Here is a 19,131-nt window from a genome sequence, read left to right on the forward strand (position 1 = left end):
TTGTTTATTTTGATAAAGTTTCTTTCCTAAGAAGGGTTCACTTTTGGGCTAAAATACGTTGGTATTTTTGTAAAAACCTCAATATTTGAAATTTTAATCAAACAGTATTAGTTTCAGCGTATGAAAATATTGTTTCATGTGTCATTATATTTTTTTCATGCATTTTGAAGCTATGTGGATCTATAGGAGAGGATAGGTTGAAAATCGTCCTCCCTTAAATCAACTAGCAAAGTTATATTCATCACTCAATTCACTAAATAGACGATCTGTTTATATTAATCCCTCTGCATATTGAGATTGTTGCCTTTTGTATAGTCGCAATTTGTATTGTAGTTGAATTGTTGAAGGATTTTCTTCACACTTTATGTTCTTATTAGATAATATCAATCATCAATATGGGTAAATATATGTTATCTGATGTCCTCTAATATCTTCTATCCAAATCTTTCAAACTATTATGTTGTTATGGTTGGATGCTAGCGCTTTGATCAGGCTTTAGAAAGAAGGGGGTTTAATTACTTAAATCAAGGATTTGAAACCCTAAGCAACCACCCTTAAAACAAACCCCTCATCCAGATGCTTTGGCACAATTCCTTAGCCAGAAACAGTCTTCAAAGGACAACAGTCACAACATTATTCTTTCCTCCATTGCCCAAATTCCAACATTCTTTCAGTGCCTAATCTTGGTTGTGATCACAGCTTAATCCATTGATAGTTTGTATCTTAGCTTTGAAAATAGATCTTATGCCATATCCCCCATTCTTGTCACTTCCTCTTTTGCACTAATGTCCATACTTTGCAATGTCAGTTAACTAGAGGCTTTGTTGAAAGAAATTTTGGTAAGGTACCCCTATTAGAAGAAAGGGGTAACAACTAGCTCGAACTCTTGCTTTAAAAGAAGGTTGAAGGAGCCTTTCTCCTCAACTCCCTCTGGCTCAGGAGTAACTTCCTTGAATCAAAATAACAACTTCCCTTTGATCCAAATTTCAAATAATCAAATTTACCATATCACATGACATGCTTGAAAAAGGTGTCATCATCTAAAGCATGATCTCGAAACTCATATCATTAAAACAAAAACAAAAAAAAAATCCCCAGACTTGAATTAGACCATTTCAGGTAGCAAGTTGTCCTTAAAAAGCACTCATGCCTCGAAAATGCTTTCTGCCATCTTAGAATGCCTTCTTGGCTCTTAAGTTCTGTTATTGGAGGTGCATTAATCAGCCCTTAAAATGTCCTTTAGAATACATCACAAACCGATCTCTATAATCAGGCTTAGACATTCAGTAAAGTTCACCCTTTGTTCTGTAATTTCTCTTCCATATAGGGCTTGAGAACATTTGGCTAACAACAGACTTTCCCAAACTTGGCTTCTTCAAGTTACTTTGATGGTTGCTCTTTCACCAAAGCTCTAATACCATGTTGACTTTCTGTAAGAGAAACTAATCTTCTAATATCATAATGGTGTTGTAACCGACGCCACAAACTCGCCCAACGGCGGATTCTTGCCGAAATCCGACTAAAAAAAATTCAAAAATTCAAAATGCTAGTGTTTGAAACATTTTTTTCATGGTGGAAATGGATTCAGCGCCATCAACAACCCCTAGGGCACCCAAAATCCTAAATTTTGACAGTTGTAACCCAGATTTTCAAAACTTTCTATTGAATTTATCATAATCTTGTCGAAATTTCCATTATTTTTCAGGCTAATTTGTGGTTTTTTTAGACTACGCTTATGATAATTACTTTCCAATGATTTTTTATTAGGTTAATTTTTTGTCGCATGTATCATCAAGCAATTGTATATAAAAAATCTCAACAATAATACAATTATAACACTAGGATCATAAAGATATAGCCAAGCAACAAAGAGACAACAAATTTATCCTAAGGAAACCCAACCTTGGTAAAAACCCAGCAAACTTTTCTTAAGAGAAATTTATTCTTCAGCAATATTTACAATTCAAAATATTCTAGGAATTTGTGCCAAAATCCAGGTCAAAGATACCAATCAAACCTGGTCAAATACTAGTTAGTCCTAGATGGTCAAACCTCCAAAAATACCAAGAGTCAATGTTGGTCAACAATCTGAAATTCGACCAAGGTCAAGTTCAGACATCAAAGGGCCTGCAGTTAACTGCAGTCAAAGTCAGAATTTCCTAAAGTCAAAAACCTCCTTTCGGCGGTCAATCTTGATCAATCTAGGTCAAACAGCAACCTAATTCTTGGTCAGATGAAGCAGATCAGATTCAGTCAAATTGAGGTCAAATAACAACTTCTATACTTGGTCAAAAAATCAAAGTATCAAATTCGCCCCCCTTGACTTCGCACGTGAGCAGAAGAATAAAACTAATGTTGTGTGTCTAAATTGGTCAAAGTGGAGGATATTAGTTAGATGGGGTGACTTTTGACCAAAAGTCACACCCCTTCACTTGACTTTTGACCAAAAGTCACACCCCTTCACTTGTGGGGTGGACTTCACTTTTGGGGCCTACATGAAGCCCAAAATAATAATTTTCATTTTCATTTTGTATAATTTTCTTTGCCCAACTTGGAAGGCCTTTTCGCATACAAGAATACCTCCTGATGCTACAAAAAATCAACATCTTCAAGGCTAGTGCATTTTTTCTAGAATTTCCTAGGGTATAAACCCTTCCTCAAGGCACATTGCATATTTTTTAAAGGAAGTTGATACCTCTCTTTCTCTTGGGTTTATAAAGGCAAAACTTTTGAAGACTTTATGAAGGCTTCTTTGTTGAACCTACTGTCATGCAGGGATGTTTCACTCATCCTAAGGATGATAATTATGATATTTGGGCAGATCAAATACCTTTCTTTGGAGCAAGATTTTGTAGATGCACATGGAGGAAAGCTTCTTTATTGAACCTATTCACTTGCAATGGATGTTTCACTCATTATAATGAGCTAATTATGATATTTGGGCAGATCAAATAACTACCTTTATTTGGAGAAAGAGTTTACGAATGCACATGTAGTAACATCTTCCTCTTGATGTTCAAGATATGACTCCCACCAATTTTATATTTCTACATTTTTTAATCAAGTAAATGGGTCCATGTTCTACCATAGTTTATATGATCCTTCTTGTCACAAGAGGATTGATGTTCCAAATGATCTCTTTAATGAAGTTCCTAACTTCCTATTCATAGTCCACCAAGGTATTTTCCACTACTTCCTATATATGTTTTGCCCACAAATGATTCTCGACATGTTCCAATGGAACTTTCTCTATATGATGTTAGTCTAATCTGGATGCACTACATTATGTGTGCTAGTCTATGAACCTTCACTAAACCAACATGTTTCATTGGATCTTTCTCTTCCACATTATGATGTTACTCCTATAGTCGTTGGGTAATGCAATGTTGATGAATCATTTCAATCCCATCCTATTTGGCCCTACACATCTACATTCAATAACTTCATTCTCGAGGATAGCTTGTGCCAAGCTTTTTAGCCTTTGACAAACCAACTTGCTAACATCTCTTCACAAAACCTCTACTAGAGGCCACCTTTGCCAACTCGCGGAATCATACTAATTTGGAAATATGGCATTCAAGGGGGGACTATATGCAATGGCTTCTCTATTTGGCTTGTATTCAATTTTAAAAAGAAATGTATCTTGTGAATTTCTTCTCTCCATAGCTAAAATTTGAGATCTAAAATGAGCCTCCCAATAAAAATAATAAAATAAGAGTTATGAATTATCAAAGGGAAAGAAACAAGCGCTTACACGGAGATAAACCAAAAATATGATTAAGAAAAGTATTTTTCTTCCTTTCCCTACAAAAATATTTACCCTTATGGTTGACATCATCTTCTTGAATCCTAGAGGTTCTTTTAAAGTCAATTTTAATTGTACATTTTTGTTGACGCCCCTTTTTTTACTCAAATTACCCTAATGGGATAACCTTCATTTTCAATTAAAATTGGCCTATATTGGGCTAGATATTTCTAAACCCATTGCCATTTTCATCTAAGGCTAACCTTATATTGAGATAGGGATTCATAAACCCACTATCGTTTTTATTGAACTAGGTATCAATAAACCCACTCTCACTTGTTTGAGTTAGGTATCCATCAACCCGCTCATTTATATTGAACCAGGTATCCATAAACCCACTCTCACTTGTGTTGATTTAGGTATCCATCAGCCCACTCTCATTTGTATATTGAATTGGCTATCCATATCCCCCTCTCATTTATATTTAAGCCATGACCAACACTATTTCAGATCAGGTATCCATAAACCCACTCTTGTTTCTATTTCATCCATGCTCAACCCTATATTGAGTTGAGTTTCCATAAATCCACTTTCGTTTTTATTTCATCATTTTTCTCTACAACCCACTCTTCAATTTAATGGGAGGTTGTTGAGAATGGTATAGTTTCACTCAACCAAGGTTGACATAGGATTTTAATAATTATTTTATGTATTAGGATAGGCTTGTTAGAAATCCATGCACCCTAGGTCTGGTATATGCCTTAGCTAGGAAACATAAACACACTAGCAGTGCCTAACTTTATACAACTTTGCATAGCGGAATATACCAACAATTAGATCAATGATAGTACACAATATTATATGCCCAAAACTTGTTTCTTACAATTCCATTAATAAGAAAACTCATGGGGCTCTCGTACCAAGGATAGTGGCCCTTTATATCCCAGTATAATGCCAAATACAATGTTAAGTCCTTTTGACCAATACCCTAGGGTTGGTGCTTTGTCCTCTAAGCCTTTCCTGCCCTTACAGAGACACCTACAACTCTCAAATACTAAGTTGTAGCAAACTAGCGCTTTTACCAACACAGATTGGATTACTCAAACACAAATCAACTTACCTCGGCAGGGACCTTTAGCCCATAGTCCTCTTATTGCTTTCTTGGGCCCTATGCCAGCTCCTTTAGGCCTTCGGCCCCTTTACTAGCCTATCGCTTGCTCATTTACCCTTCATCCATCCCTGCTCGCTACTACAATAGCATTAATTAGCTCTTTTTTTCCCTCAACCTCTCTGTTCTTACATTGCATACGCTAGCAAATGTCTCCCTAAGCCTAGCAAGTTGCTACAACAACCTTGCACCCCTCCTACAGCCTTCCTACTGCCCTTCCCGCTTGCTATCGCTGGTATGTTTAGGCTTGCGACCTATTCCTTGGCCACAGCCTCACTTCAAGTTGCTAGTGGTCTACACAAAAACTTCTGTCCAACCCTTCCCAACCAGCAAAACCTTAAGCAAACTCGGCCTTGTCCACAAATCTTTCCTTCTTTAGTTGCAACTCCTTTTGTTGCCTTGGTTAAGTCACTTTTAGCCTTGATCTTCACAAGAAAAATGCTCCTTTTGTCTCCTTACCATTGTATTTATACTTTTCCAAGGGTTGTGTCTCTTGTCCTTGCTAGCCAACCTGAGCCGACTTGACAACTTAAGCCGACAATAATTATATTAGAATAATAAGCATTTTCCTTGGGTTCAAAGCCCACTCACTTTGTGTCCAAAACCCCAATGTTAGATGCAAGGCCCATTAACCAAACCCAAAAGCCTCAAAGGGCTTTTCCAACATGGAATACCTTTCGAACTACCAAAATTTCAACACTCCCTCTTAATGAGGAAGGTATTTCAACCTGTCTCTAAATCTAATCTGAAACCACGTCCTTTTGAAAGACCTAGATCTTTCAAGACATCGTGCTCCTAGAAGCCTCCCGCTTCAAAGCATCTTGCATGGCCATCCAAACCATGACTTTCCTTGTTGCTAGAAATCTTCAGCTCCATGACTACTTCCTAGAAATCTCCAACTCCATGAATTTCCTTACATGTGCCATGACTTTTGCTTGCATGGCCATGACTTTTCTTACATGATCATGACTTTCCTAACATGGTCCATGACTTCCTTGAATGTACTATGAAATTTGCTTGCGTGCACCATAACTTCCTTGCATGGTCTACAACTTTCCTTGCACGCACCATGACTTTCCTTGCATGGCCTCAAACATTCCTCTCTTAGTTGAACCTGAAGGTTAGACTTCCACTAGGTTACTGACTATCCCCCTAAATCCTGTAGTATCCTAAAGCCAAACTCCCTCTAAGCCTACACAACCATCCTTTAGCACACTCTACTTTTCCCTCCAAGAAAGTAACCTCATGAAAACTTATGCATGTGTTGCAACTAAACGTGTGTCCTTTCAAGGTCAGTGTCAAGTTGTGGTTGAACACATGGCCTAGTCCACTCTAGCCCACCACACCTCGACTCTGCAAGTTTTCTCATCCTCTTGGGTCAAACACCTCATATGCACATGGCTCGACCATCAAATCTGCAACTCTACAACCCAATGAAGATATTATCTCACAGAACTCATCAAACTGCAATCCATATGAAGCTACCCCGTCCATGCCAAAGCACTCCCTACCAAGGCCATTGGGTTGTCGCAACTTACTTTGACAAGTCAACGGAAGTCCATCAACAGTATTGGCATCCCACCACTCAACATAATGTTGTGCACTGAGTTCTCCACCATAACTCCCATTTCACCACCCGAAGCTACAATAATCCATAGCTCCTTGTCTGAACATTTTACTCCATGTCTTAAAAGGCATACCTAGCCAACTCTCTTGGCACCAATGTTACTTCCTGCAACAACTTCACAACTCCCTCTCAGAGCTGACACATGTGCGCATCTCAAATCCAACTGCTCTTTGAAGTAGTTCTGACACCATTTTAGAAATCCATGCACCCTAGTTATGGTTTATGCCTTGGCTAGGAAGCATAAACACACTAGCAGTTTCTAACTTTAAACATTTTATACTATCAATTATGCCCAAAACTTGTTTCTTACAATTCCATTGATAAGAAAACTCATGGGGCTCTTCTACCAAAGATAACGGCCCTTTATATCACAATACAATGCCAAATACAATGTCAAGTCCTTTTGACCAATACCCTAGGGCTAAGACTTTGTCCTCTATGCCTTTCCTTCCCTCATAAAGACACCTACAACACTCTAAATACTTAGTTGTAGCAAACTAGGGCTTTTACCAACCCACATTAGATTACTCAAACACAAATCAGCTTACCTGGGCATGATCTTTTAGCCCATGGTCCTCTTGTTGTATCTTTCTTGTGCCCTATGCCAACTCTATTAGGCCTTCGGCCCCTTTAATAGCATATTGCCTACTCCTTTACCCTTCAACCAACCCTACTCTCTGCTATAGCAGCCTTAATCAACTCTTTTTCTGTTGTAGCCTCCTATTTTTACCTTAAACTAGTGGATGCTTCCCTAAGCCTAGCAAGTTGCTACAAAAGCCCTGCGACCCTCCTCCTTGCGTGCTATGGCGGGTTTGTTTAGACCTGCAGCCTATTCCTTCGTTGCGGCCTCACTTCAAGTTGCCAACAGTCTACACAAAACTTTTGTCTAGCCATTCCTAACCAACAGAACCTTAAGCAAATTGGACCTTGTCCAGAAATCTATCTTCAGTTGTGGCTCCTTTTGTTGCCATGGTTAAGCCACTTTTAGCTTTAATCCTTATAAGAAGAATGCTCCTTTTGCCCCATTGCCTTGTATTTATACTTTCCAAAGGAGTGTCTCTTGGCCTTGCTGGCTGACCTAAGCCAACTTGACACCTTAAGCCGACAATAATTAAATTAGGATTATAAATGTTTTCCTTGGGTTCAAAGCCCACTCACTTTGGGTCCAAAACCCCCAAGTTGGATGCAAAGCCCATTAAGCAAACTAGAATTTGCCTCGAGGGCTTTTACAACAAGAAATACCTTTCAAACTACTAATATTTCAACATGGCTAAGACCAAACTAGTCAATATTCATGATTAATTTTTAGGTTTGGTTAAGGCTGACTTAGTTGGTTCATAATCCCTCTTGGGTAAAACACCACACTCTTGAGTTGTGCATATATACATAGCTCTCATTTGTGATTTCACAAATCTTGTGATCATTCTTTATAAAAGTGATTTGGCCAATGGGCACCATAAAATGTTGCCCTCTCTTGTGATAGGGTTATTTCTCTTTATCTCATGCTGCTCTTGGGTTATTTTTCTCTCTAGCTGGCGCTGCTTTTCTTTCTCTTTACTGCAGATTTGGAATTTACTGCTTGCTTCCATTCAATCCTTTCTCACTCCTATGAATTATCTGTTGGGATACCACAATCATAGTTTGAATTTAAAATAGATAGAAATGGAACTTAACTATGTTCAATTGCAGTCGATTTCTAACAACAGTAATGTATGGTCAATTTTAGCCTGAAATTAACTGTGATCAAGAGCAGGGATATATACAAGTACATATACCCATACCATTTTCAGATTTCTTTGTAACAAGGTGTATATATCTATTCTCTTTATATATTTCAACATGCACCGAGGCATACATATAGGAATATGTGCCTATACCAACACATAATACTCACAAAAGGAAACCACCAAATTACCAAAAAAAATTGAAACTGTTCTGCTCAGGTTGCAGAATATTCTCAAATTTTAGACTGCGTTTTCAAACAGGAAGGACTCGAATAAGTAGCCAATCTTCAAAAATTGGTCAAGAATTCTGCTTGGATGCATTGTTCTTGGATTCATTCTACTCATAGATCTGGTTTTCAATGAGAAAAAAACTTTGCAGATCCCTAAATTTCCTTTCACCTGAATTCTATCTTTCAGGATCTTTTTGTTGTTCTAAGAGTTGTACCATACAGACTGAATAGTTTGATGTTGCACAAACCATGTCACAACTTGCCAGAATAAGTTGGGTTACATATTTAGTTATTCACACGAATAAACCCTTAGTTAAGTTAATAACTTAACTATTACTATTATTATTATGAACAAAATTTAGATAGTTAAAGCTTTTACAAAGCATTGCCCTTGAGCTGCACATGCTTTAAGAAGAAACAGCATTGCCCTAGGGTTGTCCATCTTCCAAAACCCGTTTATTAGTTCACATCATTTATATGAAATAGCTATCTAAATTCCTATGATCAAGAGTTGATCATTTATATTCTCAAGAGGCAAACAGTTGAACTCTGAATATTTCACTGTTATGAACCTCCCTAAGGTATGTATATTGATGTACTCATGTTAAAGATCTTATGCATTTTGTTATAACGTTCAAGCAGTATCTTTTCAGGAACTTCAAGAGTTAGTTATGTTCCACTCTTTTTCAGCAGGCCTCCAACAATTTTGACAGGGATTAGGTGAGGTTGATGCCATCAAGGAAGATTTGCAAGTTCAAGAAGAGAGGAAGGCAGAAATTCATGCCCAAAAGTGCATGCATGTTCCTCATGAGAAACATTTAAAAACCTGAGGAAAAGAAGACCAACCCTTATCAGCATGAGCATTCCCACTAAGATAACAAAGGTCGTCTTCTTCCTACAATATATTTTCTAGGTAAAATTCTTACGAATGCATTCTAGAGAGTTCAGACTTCAGACACAGATCTTGTTAAGTCCGGAAAGTAATTACCATGGCATAAGATAGTCAATTTATCAACCTGGATGCCAAAATAATGTGTTAGATTTAATTTATGTCCGTGAAATTTAACTGCAGTTCATCATGATCTTTTTCTGTCAAAGATTATATACAACTTTTAACAGCAATCAGTTTCACTCAATCATGATCAACTTTTAGCTATAGTTAAGGTCAACATGGTTAATATATAACCATATGGTCAATATATTTAACTGCAGTTCAACAGAAGTAGGAAGTGCATGTGTATGGATGCCTTTTTCTTTATGGCATGGTGTATGTTCGATATATTTTTATACATTTATACAAAGATATCTACACACACACACACACATATATATATATAGAGAGAGAGATTATAACCATGATATTTTTTGGTTTGCTAATTTGTCTGTGACTTGCAGGACTAGCCTTTGACTGAGAAACCACGACCCAAGGGTATCTAAGCCATCAAAATCCCCTGGGGATTGCACCCAGCCTGGGCCAGACCAACCCTTGAATGGCTGAATTACTTGTACCCACGGGGTTTCAAACCCGTGACCTTAACACAAGGAGTGCCTTAATAAAACACCATCACCACTATTCTACATCTTGGGGAAAAGAAAACATCAAATTACAGAAAATTTTGGAAGAAATTCTACTTAGATTGGAGAGCATTACCATTGATCAAATGTTAGACTTCATTTTTAAAGGACTAATAAATACCAAATCCTTAGAAATTGAAAAAGAGTTCTGCTTGGACGGCTTGCCATTCTTGCAATATATACAAGTCACTTATAGCGCTGAATTTGAAGGAGAAAGTGCTTGTGCACTTCCACAAACTTTTTTCTCCCAAGTTCAATTTTTTCAGGAACTGCTTATTGTTCTGATACCTCACCATACCAAATAAATGAATTGACGTGGACAAGCCACATTACAACTTAACATAGCAAGTTGAGCAATATATTTAAGCACAACCATAACAACCAGTTGTTTTATGTCATTAAATACCACACTTTTTTCAATTAAACTCCAAAGTACAGTTAGCTATTACTATTAACTTTCAGCTCTCCAGTTCATAAATTTTAGAATGTTACGCCCAATAGGCCTCACCTGAATCAAGATTTAATATGACCTTGTCAAAGACCAGAACTCCTGAACAGGTTGATGTTCATGGGATTTATACACATCACTCATAGCTCTGCATTTGAAGGAGAGACTGCAAACTTCCACAAACATTTTATCACCTGAGTTCAATCTTTCAGAAACTGTTTAATTGTTCTAAGAGTTGATTGCACCAAATACATGACTTGACTTGCTCTCTAAGTGTGCACATCATTCTCACAGGGATCACGAGTTAAACTCACTGACTCGTGAGTTCAACTTGGATTGGGCTGGAAAAGAGTTAGACTCACGAGTTAAACTATCCTCCCCAATTGCTTTCCCAAGTTTCTTCCAATCCAGTATTTTGTGCTTGTGTACTTATTTATAGTTGTTTATGTGTGTTCCGTACTATTTGTGTCCTTTGTTAAGTTTCTCCCGAGCTTTTGCAGAGTTTTTCCAGATCTGAGTTAAACTCTCAACTCTTCTGCCTCACCAAGTTCTTCCTGACTCCAAGTCAGGTAACTTTCATGCACATGTCTGCATGTGCTACAAATAAAACACATCAATATTGTACACTTGGTACTTATGCATTACATTGAGTTGCCCAGGTTCATGGGTGCATCAAAACACAAACATCCACATCAAAGTTGAATGAAGTCTCTTTTATGGGGACATTCAGGTACCCAAGGTATTAGAGAAGTCTAGTACCCCAGGTTCATGGGTGCATCAAAACACACCCATGCACATCAAAGTTGCATGGAGACTCTTGTATGGGAACATTTATAGTACCCAGGTACTAGACATTATTGTACACTTGGTACTTATGCATTACATTGAGTTGCCCAGGTTCATGGGTGCATCAAAACACAAACATCCACATCAAAGTTGAATGGAGTCTCTTGTATGGGGACATTCTACTACCCAGGCTATTAGAGAAGTCTAGTACCCCAGGTTCATGGGTGCATCAAAACACACGCATGCACATCAAAGTTGCATGGAAACTCTTGTATGGGAACATTTATAGTACCCGGGTCCTAGACATTTCTAGGGATGGGGTACCCGGTACAAATCTCCAAAATAGGCTATGCCAATGCACATCAAAGTTGCATGGAGACTCTTGTATGGGAACATTTATAGTACCCGGGTACTAGACATTATTGTACACTTGGTACTTATGCATTACATTGAGTTGCCCAGGTTCATGGTTGCATCAAAACACAAACATCCACATCAAAGTTGAATGGAGTCTCTTGTATGGGGACATTCTAGTACCCAGGCTATTAGAGAAGTCTAGTACCCCGGGTTCATGGGTGGATCAAAACACACGCATGCACATTAAAGTTGCATAGAAACTCTTGTATGGGAACATTTATAGTACCCGGGCACTAGACATTTCTAGAGATGGGGTACCCAATACAAATCTCCAAAATAGGCTATGCCAAGTCCAGGTATGTACTATGTACATCAATATTTTAAACTTAAGGGTGCAATGAATCTCAGTTGACCAAAGCTCATGGGTGCATCAAAACACACACAAACACATCAAATTTGCGATAACTGCGTACAAACCCTGAAAAATAGAGCATGCCAAGAGCGGGTGTTTTTGTGTATGCATGCACACATGTTAGCTTGGTTGGTTTGACAACATCTGCCAAAGATGCAGTCTGACATGAGATCACAGGATCCATTCCCAGCCAAGTCCTCTGAGGTTACCATCTGCTCATTCGAGCTGCTGGTTGATACCAACCTCCATCTAGGACTCTGGGGAAGTGGGTGAAATTCTGTGAGCTTATTTCTTCGGTGAAATGATTGTCAACAACAAGACAATGGTGTGTGTAACATTAAATCATTGTAGGTTACGAGAATATGGTACATACAACAGAAAACTGCCCAAAAATAAAAATTGAAGCCCATGGCAGCAAAATGGTGCCCACGTACCAAAATGCAGATACCCACTGTATACAGTCACTGTCCACAGCAAGACGATGAAGCCTACACGGCAAAAAATGGATGGAAACAGAAAGAAAATGGTGTCCACTGCATACTGTACACAGCAAGAAGGAGCCAGAACAGAAAAAAACCAGTTCTTGCAACTGCAAATAAGCACCCCAAGCTCCAAATTGAGAACCAAAAGCGGTTTTCACTACTCACCAAATGACGAACAATGTTGCTGCATTTTTCATCTCCATGGTGGAAAAATTGATTGTTGGGCTCTATTTTCAAATTATACATGTTCCAAACAAGGTTTAGGGTTAAGAAAATAAAGCATTGACCTTTTTTAACTCAGATCTGATACAGCCAGTCAGGAGTAGCCTTAGTGGTTGGGATTCATGGTGCTAATGCCACCCCCCTGGTTGGAATAACGGGTAACCTTGCTCAGTACGGTTTGTGTGCTATCATAACAGGCCAGGGGGGTTTTTCTAGGCAGCAGCACTATGTGATCTTGGAGGCAGCAATGATTGTATGTTCTAGTTACCGACTTCCCCCATTGATAAATTAATTTTAAAAAAAATAGATATGTATGAATTTGTTGATTTCCTATTGGATAGGTGCCCAATGAAGGCTTTATTTTCAAGTTATGTATGTCCCAAAGAGTGTAAAGGATTGAGCAAATAAACCATTGACCTTTTATTGACTTAGATTTTTCATTTTTGTTTTATTCTATAATTTGAGGACACACACATCAAGGGCTATAGTCCACAATAAACTATTTTAACTGGAGATTAGAGAAATAATGCAGTTTTTCTCAAGTCCATCCGACAAAATACAGCAGGATGTTAGCGGTTGTTGTGAAGACAACATTATTTTCTTCCAGGAATGGGTACTGGGAATGTGACAATCTACAGAGAAGCCACAAAACCAATCATACCACAATTTTAAGCGAATTAATTAGCCTATAAAATAGGAACATCCCCTGAATTGGATTGGGTTCACTGCATGTCCTTTCCCCAGGTGAAGGATGGGCATCTCAGGTCACATCCCCTTTCTGAGTTCATGTAGCCTATTGAGGTATCATTTACTCATTTCCTTCTTAATAAGTTCTGTTAAATATCAGTAAATCTTTTTTCAAACGCAAAATGGGAAATCCATTTAGCTTGATATGGTAGAGTTGTTTTTTGACCAGCCAAATAAATTGTTGTGCTTGCTTCCTATCAAAAATATCTTCTCAAACTGATTAATAGAACTCTGGAATGGTACCTTTCCCAGTGAGACACATGCACCTCTTTGTCCAAGTGTGATGGCTCATTAAGTTTCATAATATTGATGCTAATATCATGAATACCAAGGTGTGCTTGGAGATCAACACAAAAATCCTGTGGGCCTTGTTAACCCTCAGATTTGCTTCTTGCAAACTAGAGGGTTAAGATCCAGCTCTCATTCAGCTGGCATTCAGAGTCGATTTTCAGAGTTTGCTGCTTCAACACAGGTCCGAGCCAACTTTCATAGAGATCAGAAGAAGGATTTTAATCAATGTTGCACACATCGCGATCGGGATTTAATCGGCGCCGGGAAAAAATCGGAAAAATCGTTAAAATCGGGAAAAAATCGGGAAAAAATCGGAAAAAATCGTTTGGCACAAAAATATTCATTTTTTTTCATTTTTTTTCAATTTTTTTAATATCTAAACCATCTACAACATAAAATAAATACATTGACACATAAATATGATAAAAAAACTAATATATAAGATGTTCAATATCATTTCTAGCGCTAAAATCACACATAACATTGAATCATGTCCTGAATAGTAAGTCCTGAGTCCCAAGTCCAACTCAGCCTCAAAATATCAACAAAAAATATGATAATGTATCTCATCATGTCATAATGTCATATACAATAAAATGAAAGTCTAATCCTATTGATTTCCTCTGCCCCTCTTGCGAGAATATGGCACAGCTTTCTCTTTCCCTCTAGATGTAGAAGCTGGTGCCTGTGGTGGTGGAAATGGCAGTGGAGTCTGACGTGCTCTAGAAGCTGAAGAACTAGTAGTAGCAGCTACAAGAGGCTGAGGTGGACGGAGACCACGTCCTCTACTGGTGGTAGTGGTAGCCCGGGTAGCCCGGGTAGGCGGTGTCACCTCCTCCTCCTGCTCCTCCAACTCCTCCTCCTCCTGCTCCTGCTCCTGCTCCTGCTCCTCCTCCTCCTCCTCCTCCTCCTCCTCCTCCCCCTCCTCCTCCCCCTCATCCTGCACTAACCAATCCTCAGTGGGATCCATGAGAGGCCTCTCGGTCTCAACCCTCCATTCAGCAGTGGTGTCAATCCCATCCAATGAGATGGCTTCCGTATCAGGTGTCTTCTCTAGTTGTTTCACCCACAATCGAAGATTGTAGTAGACATAGACCATGTCATTAAGTCTATGGGACTCCAACCTGTACAAAGTTCATGAAATAATAAATTAATAATTAATATTATAAAAAAAATATTGTTTAAAACTTTAATGAATTCAAAAATTTATTTGGAAATTTGCAATATTTTAAATGTTTAAGTGTTAACCTATTGCGCTTCTTGTTGTGTATTTTTTCAAATACACTCCAATTGCGCTCACATCCCGAGGAGCTGCATGTTTGGCTGAGGATGCGCACGGCAAGATTTTGCAAAAGGGGTACTCTGCCACCATACATCTTCCACCATGCGTCTACAACAAAATTACAAAGAAAATTTTAAATAAACATAAGAAAAAAATGGAATTTGAAGAAACAATGAAATTTGAAACAAAGTTACAAAGTACATACTACAAACTAAAAAATACCTGGGATTTTAACCGTCCTATCATTGATAGCCATCTCAAAGCCAAATGTGCCACCTGACAACTTATATTGCTCAATTTGTCTAGAGACCTCCATACGTTCTTCTGGAGTTTTCACCATCTTCTGGACACAAGTTAATAATCCTTCCACGACCTCAACATCAAAATTAAACCCACATGCATAAGAAAATGCAGGGTTCAGGAAAAGGCCAGCAGCATGAATGGGACGATGGAGTGTGTTGTTCCATCGCTCATCAATGACCTTCCATAGAAGGAGTTGTCTCTGGAACCCATCATCTCCCTTGTCATCATAGTAGGACCGAATGGCTTCTTTGGCCCTATCCATGGCTTCATACAAATAGCCCATTGCGGGCTTCTCACCATCTACCAACCGAAGAACCTTTACCAAAGGTTCTGTGACAGCGCACACCTCCTGCACTCCCGCCCAGAAGTCTTCTTGGTATGAAACAAGTCTGCAGACGGCCTCTCCTTCTGGTTTGCGGCTCATTGGCGAAGAACGCCACTCCTCTGAAACAAACATTCTCTTCAAATCCCACATAGAATTCAAGAGGGATTGAAGAGATATGAAACTCGTCGCAAACCGTGTAATGGCGGGGCGCACCAACTCTTTGTTGTTGGTGCATTTTCTCATCAAGCTAAGCACAGATGTGTGATTGTAAATAAATTTTGTGATGGTTTTTGATGAGTCAACAGCCTCTTTGACAAAGGGAATTTTCCCTATGTCCTCTAACATCAAATCAATACAATGGGCAGCACAAGGTGTCCAAAATAAAGTAGGATGCCTGTCCATAAGCAATCTACCAGCAGCAACATAATTTGCAGCGTTGTCCGTTATGACTTGGACAACATTTTCTGCACCCACCTCCAAAATAAACACATCCAGCAAATCACATAAATTTTTTGCATCTTTGATTTGATGAGTTGCATCAACAGATTTGATAAACATAGTCCCCAAGGGACAACTAACCAAGAAGTTTATAAGGGTTCTCCCTTTTGGTCAGTCCAACCATCTGACATAACAGTGCATCCTGTTTGTGCCCATGATGCCCTAAAATCCTCCAATCTTTGGGTGCAGTCACGCTTTTCATCTTGAAGAAGCCGGCCTCTGAAATCATGAAGAGAAGGGAGTTTGTACCCCGGGCCAACACTGGCAACAGCATCAAGAGTAGGTTGGAAAAATGGATTATTCCTTATAATGCTGAAAGGAATATCACTCCAGAGGAGAAATTTTGTCATCAACTTGTCAGCTTTTTCTTTTTCAGTTCTTTTCATCATTGAACCGATAGTTGGTTGTGAACCAGGTGTGGTTCGAGGAACAAAATATGATGATGCAGCAAACGGATTGACTGACGCTGCAGTAGAACCTGTGCCACTTGGCCCACTTCCTTCAACTGACCTTCTTAGTTGCCTTTTGAGTTCTTCTTTGGCGTCTCTAGTGTGCTCTAATTCTCCCAATGCTCTCATGGCTTTTTGGATAATTTCAGCATTTGTCTTTAGACAGGGCCCCACATCACGTCCAGGGATTTGTGCAAGGTGGAACTTCAACCTGTACACCCCCCCGAATATTTCCTTTCCACACAACTTGCAAATCAAGTTTTGTCTATCATTCGGAGTTTTAGGGTCACCATATTCCCAGAAAGGATCCAATTTCCTTGGCATGTTTGTTTTTGAATTTTGAATTTGCAAACCTATGGAAAAATAAGGATTAGGAAATAGGAATTTAGGATTACATAAATGATAATAGTAAATAGTAAATACAAATTACAATTTAGCATTTGCAAAATTACAAGCTAATTATTTCCAAAATCCCAATTTGAATTTCTAAACCCAAAAAACAATGAAAAATCAAAAAAAATAAACAATGTTTAAAGAAAATGAGAAAATAAAAATCAAAAATTGGTTCTCATAGTCATAACAAATAACCCATCCCAAATCAATGAAAAATTTCTAAAAATTCTTTAAAAACAATGAAAAACAAAGTTTTTAGAGAACCAAAACAAAAAAAAATTAATCTACATACCTGGTTTATGGACAAATTCGCGATCTTGGCTTGGATTCCTCCTAAAATCGGCTCCCACAAGCGACGGCAACCCTCTCCCTCCCTTCTTCTCCTTCTCCTCCTTCTCCTCCGCGGCGGACTGCTGAATGAATAAACAAAAAATCGATTTTACATATAAAACCCCCGCTGCCCGCGCCTCCCGCGATTTTTTCCTTAAAAATCGCGATTTTTTCGAAAAAATCGCGATTTTTTCGATAAAAATCGTTAAAAAAAAATTCCGCCGATTTTTTGGATAAAAATCGCGATTTGAATCGGCATTTTGAAAAAATCGCGATTTTCCGATTTTATCGCGATTAAATCGCGATGTGTGCAACACTGGGATTTTTCAATGATTTCAGCCCATTTCATAGTCAAAGACATTTCACGGCCACTTTCATCAGTTCTGGAGGGCACTACTATTTTTTGCAGCCAGAGTTCAAAGGCTTTAACGTCAAAAGTGTGAGCTCATGATTCTGAAGGAGCTATTTCTGCACGACAAGTGAGACATTGCTATTTTTAGTAGTTGAGATTCTGAGGCTCGCGTGGAGATTCTAAGCACATATCCAAATTCCTTGCAAAAAATCAAATTCAATGAGCCTAACTTCATTGACATGCAAACATTTTCAATTTTTAGCAATGCTCATTTTTAGGTGTGCTAGATTTGGCAAGGATCTGTTGAGCATTATATTATCTAGTGCTCCCTATATGTTCTGTGACATGTGCTTAACCGCCTCTCGAGGATCCGTTAACTCTGGCAATGCATCCATTTACTAACACCTGCGGGTTTTGGTGTAACGGAAATCATGATTCCAACAAGTGGTATCAAAGCGTAGTTCACGAGTTTGATACACACCCGGTTCGCACTAGAGGGAGATTGTTGGACATTGGATGAACCAATGCTCCCTGTGTTTCATGACATGGACTAACCACCTCTCGTGGATCCTTATCTCTAGCGATGTGATCATTGACGAAAAAATGTGGGTTTTGGTCTAATGACAATCGCGATTCACAACTAGTGGTATTAGAGTCAAAGGTCTCGAGTTCAAAACACACTGATCTCGCATTGTGGGGGAGATTGTTGGGCATTGGATAATCCAGCGCTCCCCATGTGTTTCATGACATGTGCTTAACCACCTCATGAGGATCCATTAACTCTAGCAATGTGTTTGTTTACTAACAACTGCAGGTTTTGGTGTAATGGCAACCGTGATATGTTGTCATTGATGTCAAAGCAAGGGCCAGCCATGGTCAAACACTGATGATTGGAAGGTTGACAAATTGATAGTGAGATGTAAGAGGCTCTAGCTTGTATTCTAGATGTAACCCATTCTTGGTTGATTTCAGATTTATCATTGATCTCCCCATCCAAAGGTTGAACATTAGGTTTATTTGTTTTGCAAATTTTTATAAGTCTACATTATATTTTGAGTGCAAGAGGTTCTCCATTTCCAGTAATCACAAAAGGGTTTATGGTTTCAAGACAGACAATTCCTATGCTTTGAAAGTAACTCGCGAAGGAATTAAGCAAAAGGGCATAGCAGCTCACCATGGCGTTGGATGAGCAAACAAACAAGCTCTTTTGAATCCAAAGAACCCTTCTTCAGATGCTCACTAACAGAAATTATCTCGCGGGTGACTTTGAGATCAACACGACCAAATAGCGATTCCTCGATAAGTTCGGAAAAGACCCAAAGAAGGAAGAACTTGTTATAAACAAAGCCAGGCGCAATAATCCTTTTGAACAGATATTTGTCTTC

The 19,131-nt window shown here is 38.7% G+C and overlaps 1 protein-coding gene and 1 long non-coding RNA gene across 3 annotated transcripts in view; both read right to left on the reverse strand.

Moving 5' to 3' along the window:
- Positions 1–19,131, reverse strand: part of LOC149160938 (uncharacterized) — a 53,447-nt gene that overhangs the window by 3,531 nt on the left and 30,785 nt on the right. The window contains exon 2 of one of the 2 annotated variants that reach the window (XR_016261817.1): positions 17,720–17,862. The exons of the other annotated variant lie outside the window; for it this stretch is intronic. This is a non-coding gene — a long non-coding RNA (uncharacterized LOC149160938). Of the gene's footprint in view, positions 1–17,719; positions 17,863–19,131 lie in introns of those variants that run through there. 2 annotated transcript variants of the gene reach the window in all.
- LOC149160940 (uncharacterized) lies at positions 1,443–16,325 on the reverse strand. The gene is made up of 5 exons (XM_089437604.1): positions 15,319–16,325; positions 15,063–15,204; positions 14,647–14,938; positions 12,507–12,612; positions 1,443–1,519 (listed from the first exon to the last, which is right to left on the reverse strand). Exons 1-5 carry the CDS (start codon positions 16,280–16,282, stop codon positions 1,443–1,445), a joined length of 1,581 nt encoding a protein of 526 aa, XP_089293730.1. The 5' UTR covers positions 16,283–16,325.

This window comes from Pinus tabuliformis, chromosome 5_2 (assembly GCF_031772625.1).
Source record: "Pinus tabuliformis cultivar Carrire ecotype Pingquan chromosome 5_2, CPIR1, whole genome shotgun sequence".
NCBI lineage: Eukaryota > Viridiplantae > Streptophyta > Pinopsida > Pinales > Pinaceae > Pinus > Pinus tabuliformis.

Excerpts from the sequence above, each read along its gene's own strand:
- LOC149160940 (XM_089437604.1), bottom strand. The coding sequence starts at position 16,282 with ATGTTTATCAAATCTGTTGATGCAACTCATCAAATCAAAGATGCAAAA. Across the intron at positions 15,205-15,318 it reads TAGGACGGTTAAAATCCCAG|ACGCATGGTGGAAGATGTAT; the intron begins GTATTTTTTAGT and ends ATTTTGTTGTAG. Across the intron at positions 1,520-12,506 it reads CAGTGGGTATCTGCATTTTG|TCGGATTTCGGCAAGAATCC; the intron begins GTACGTGGGCAC and ends AATTTTTTTTAG.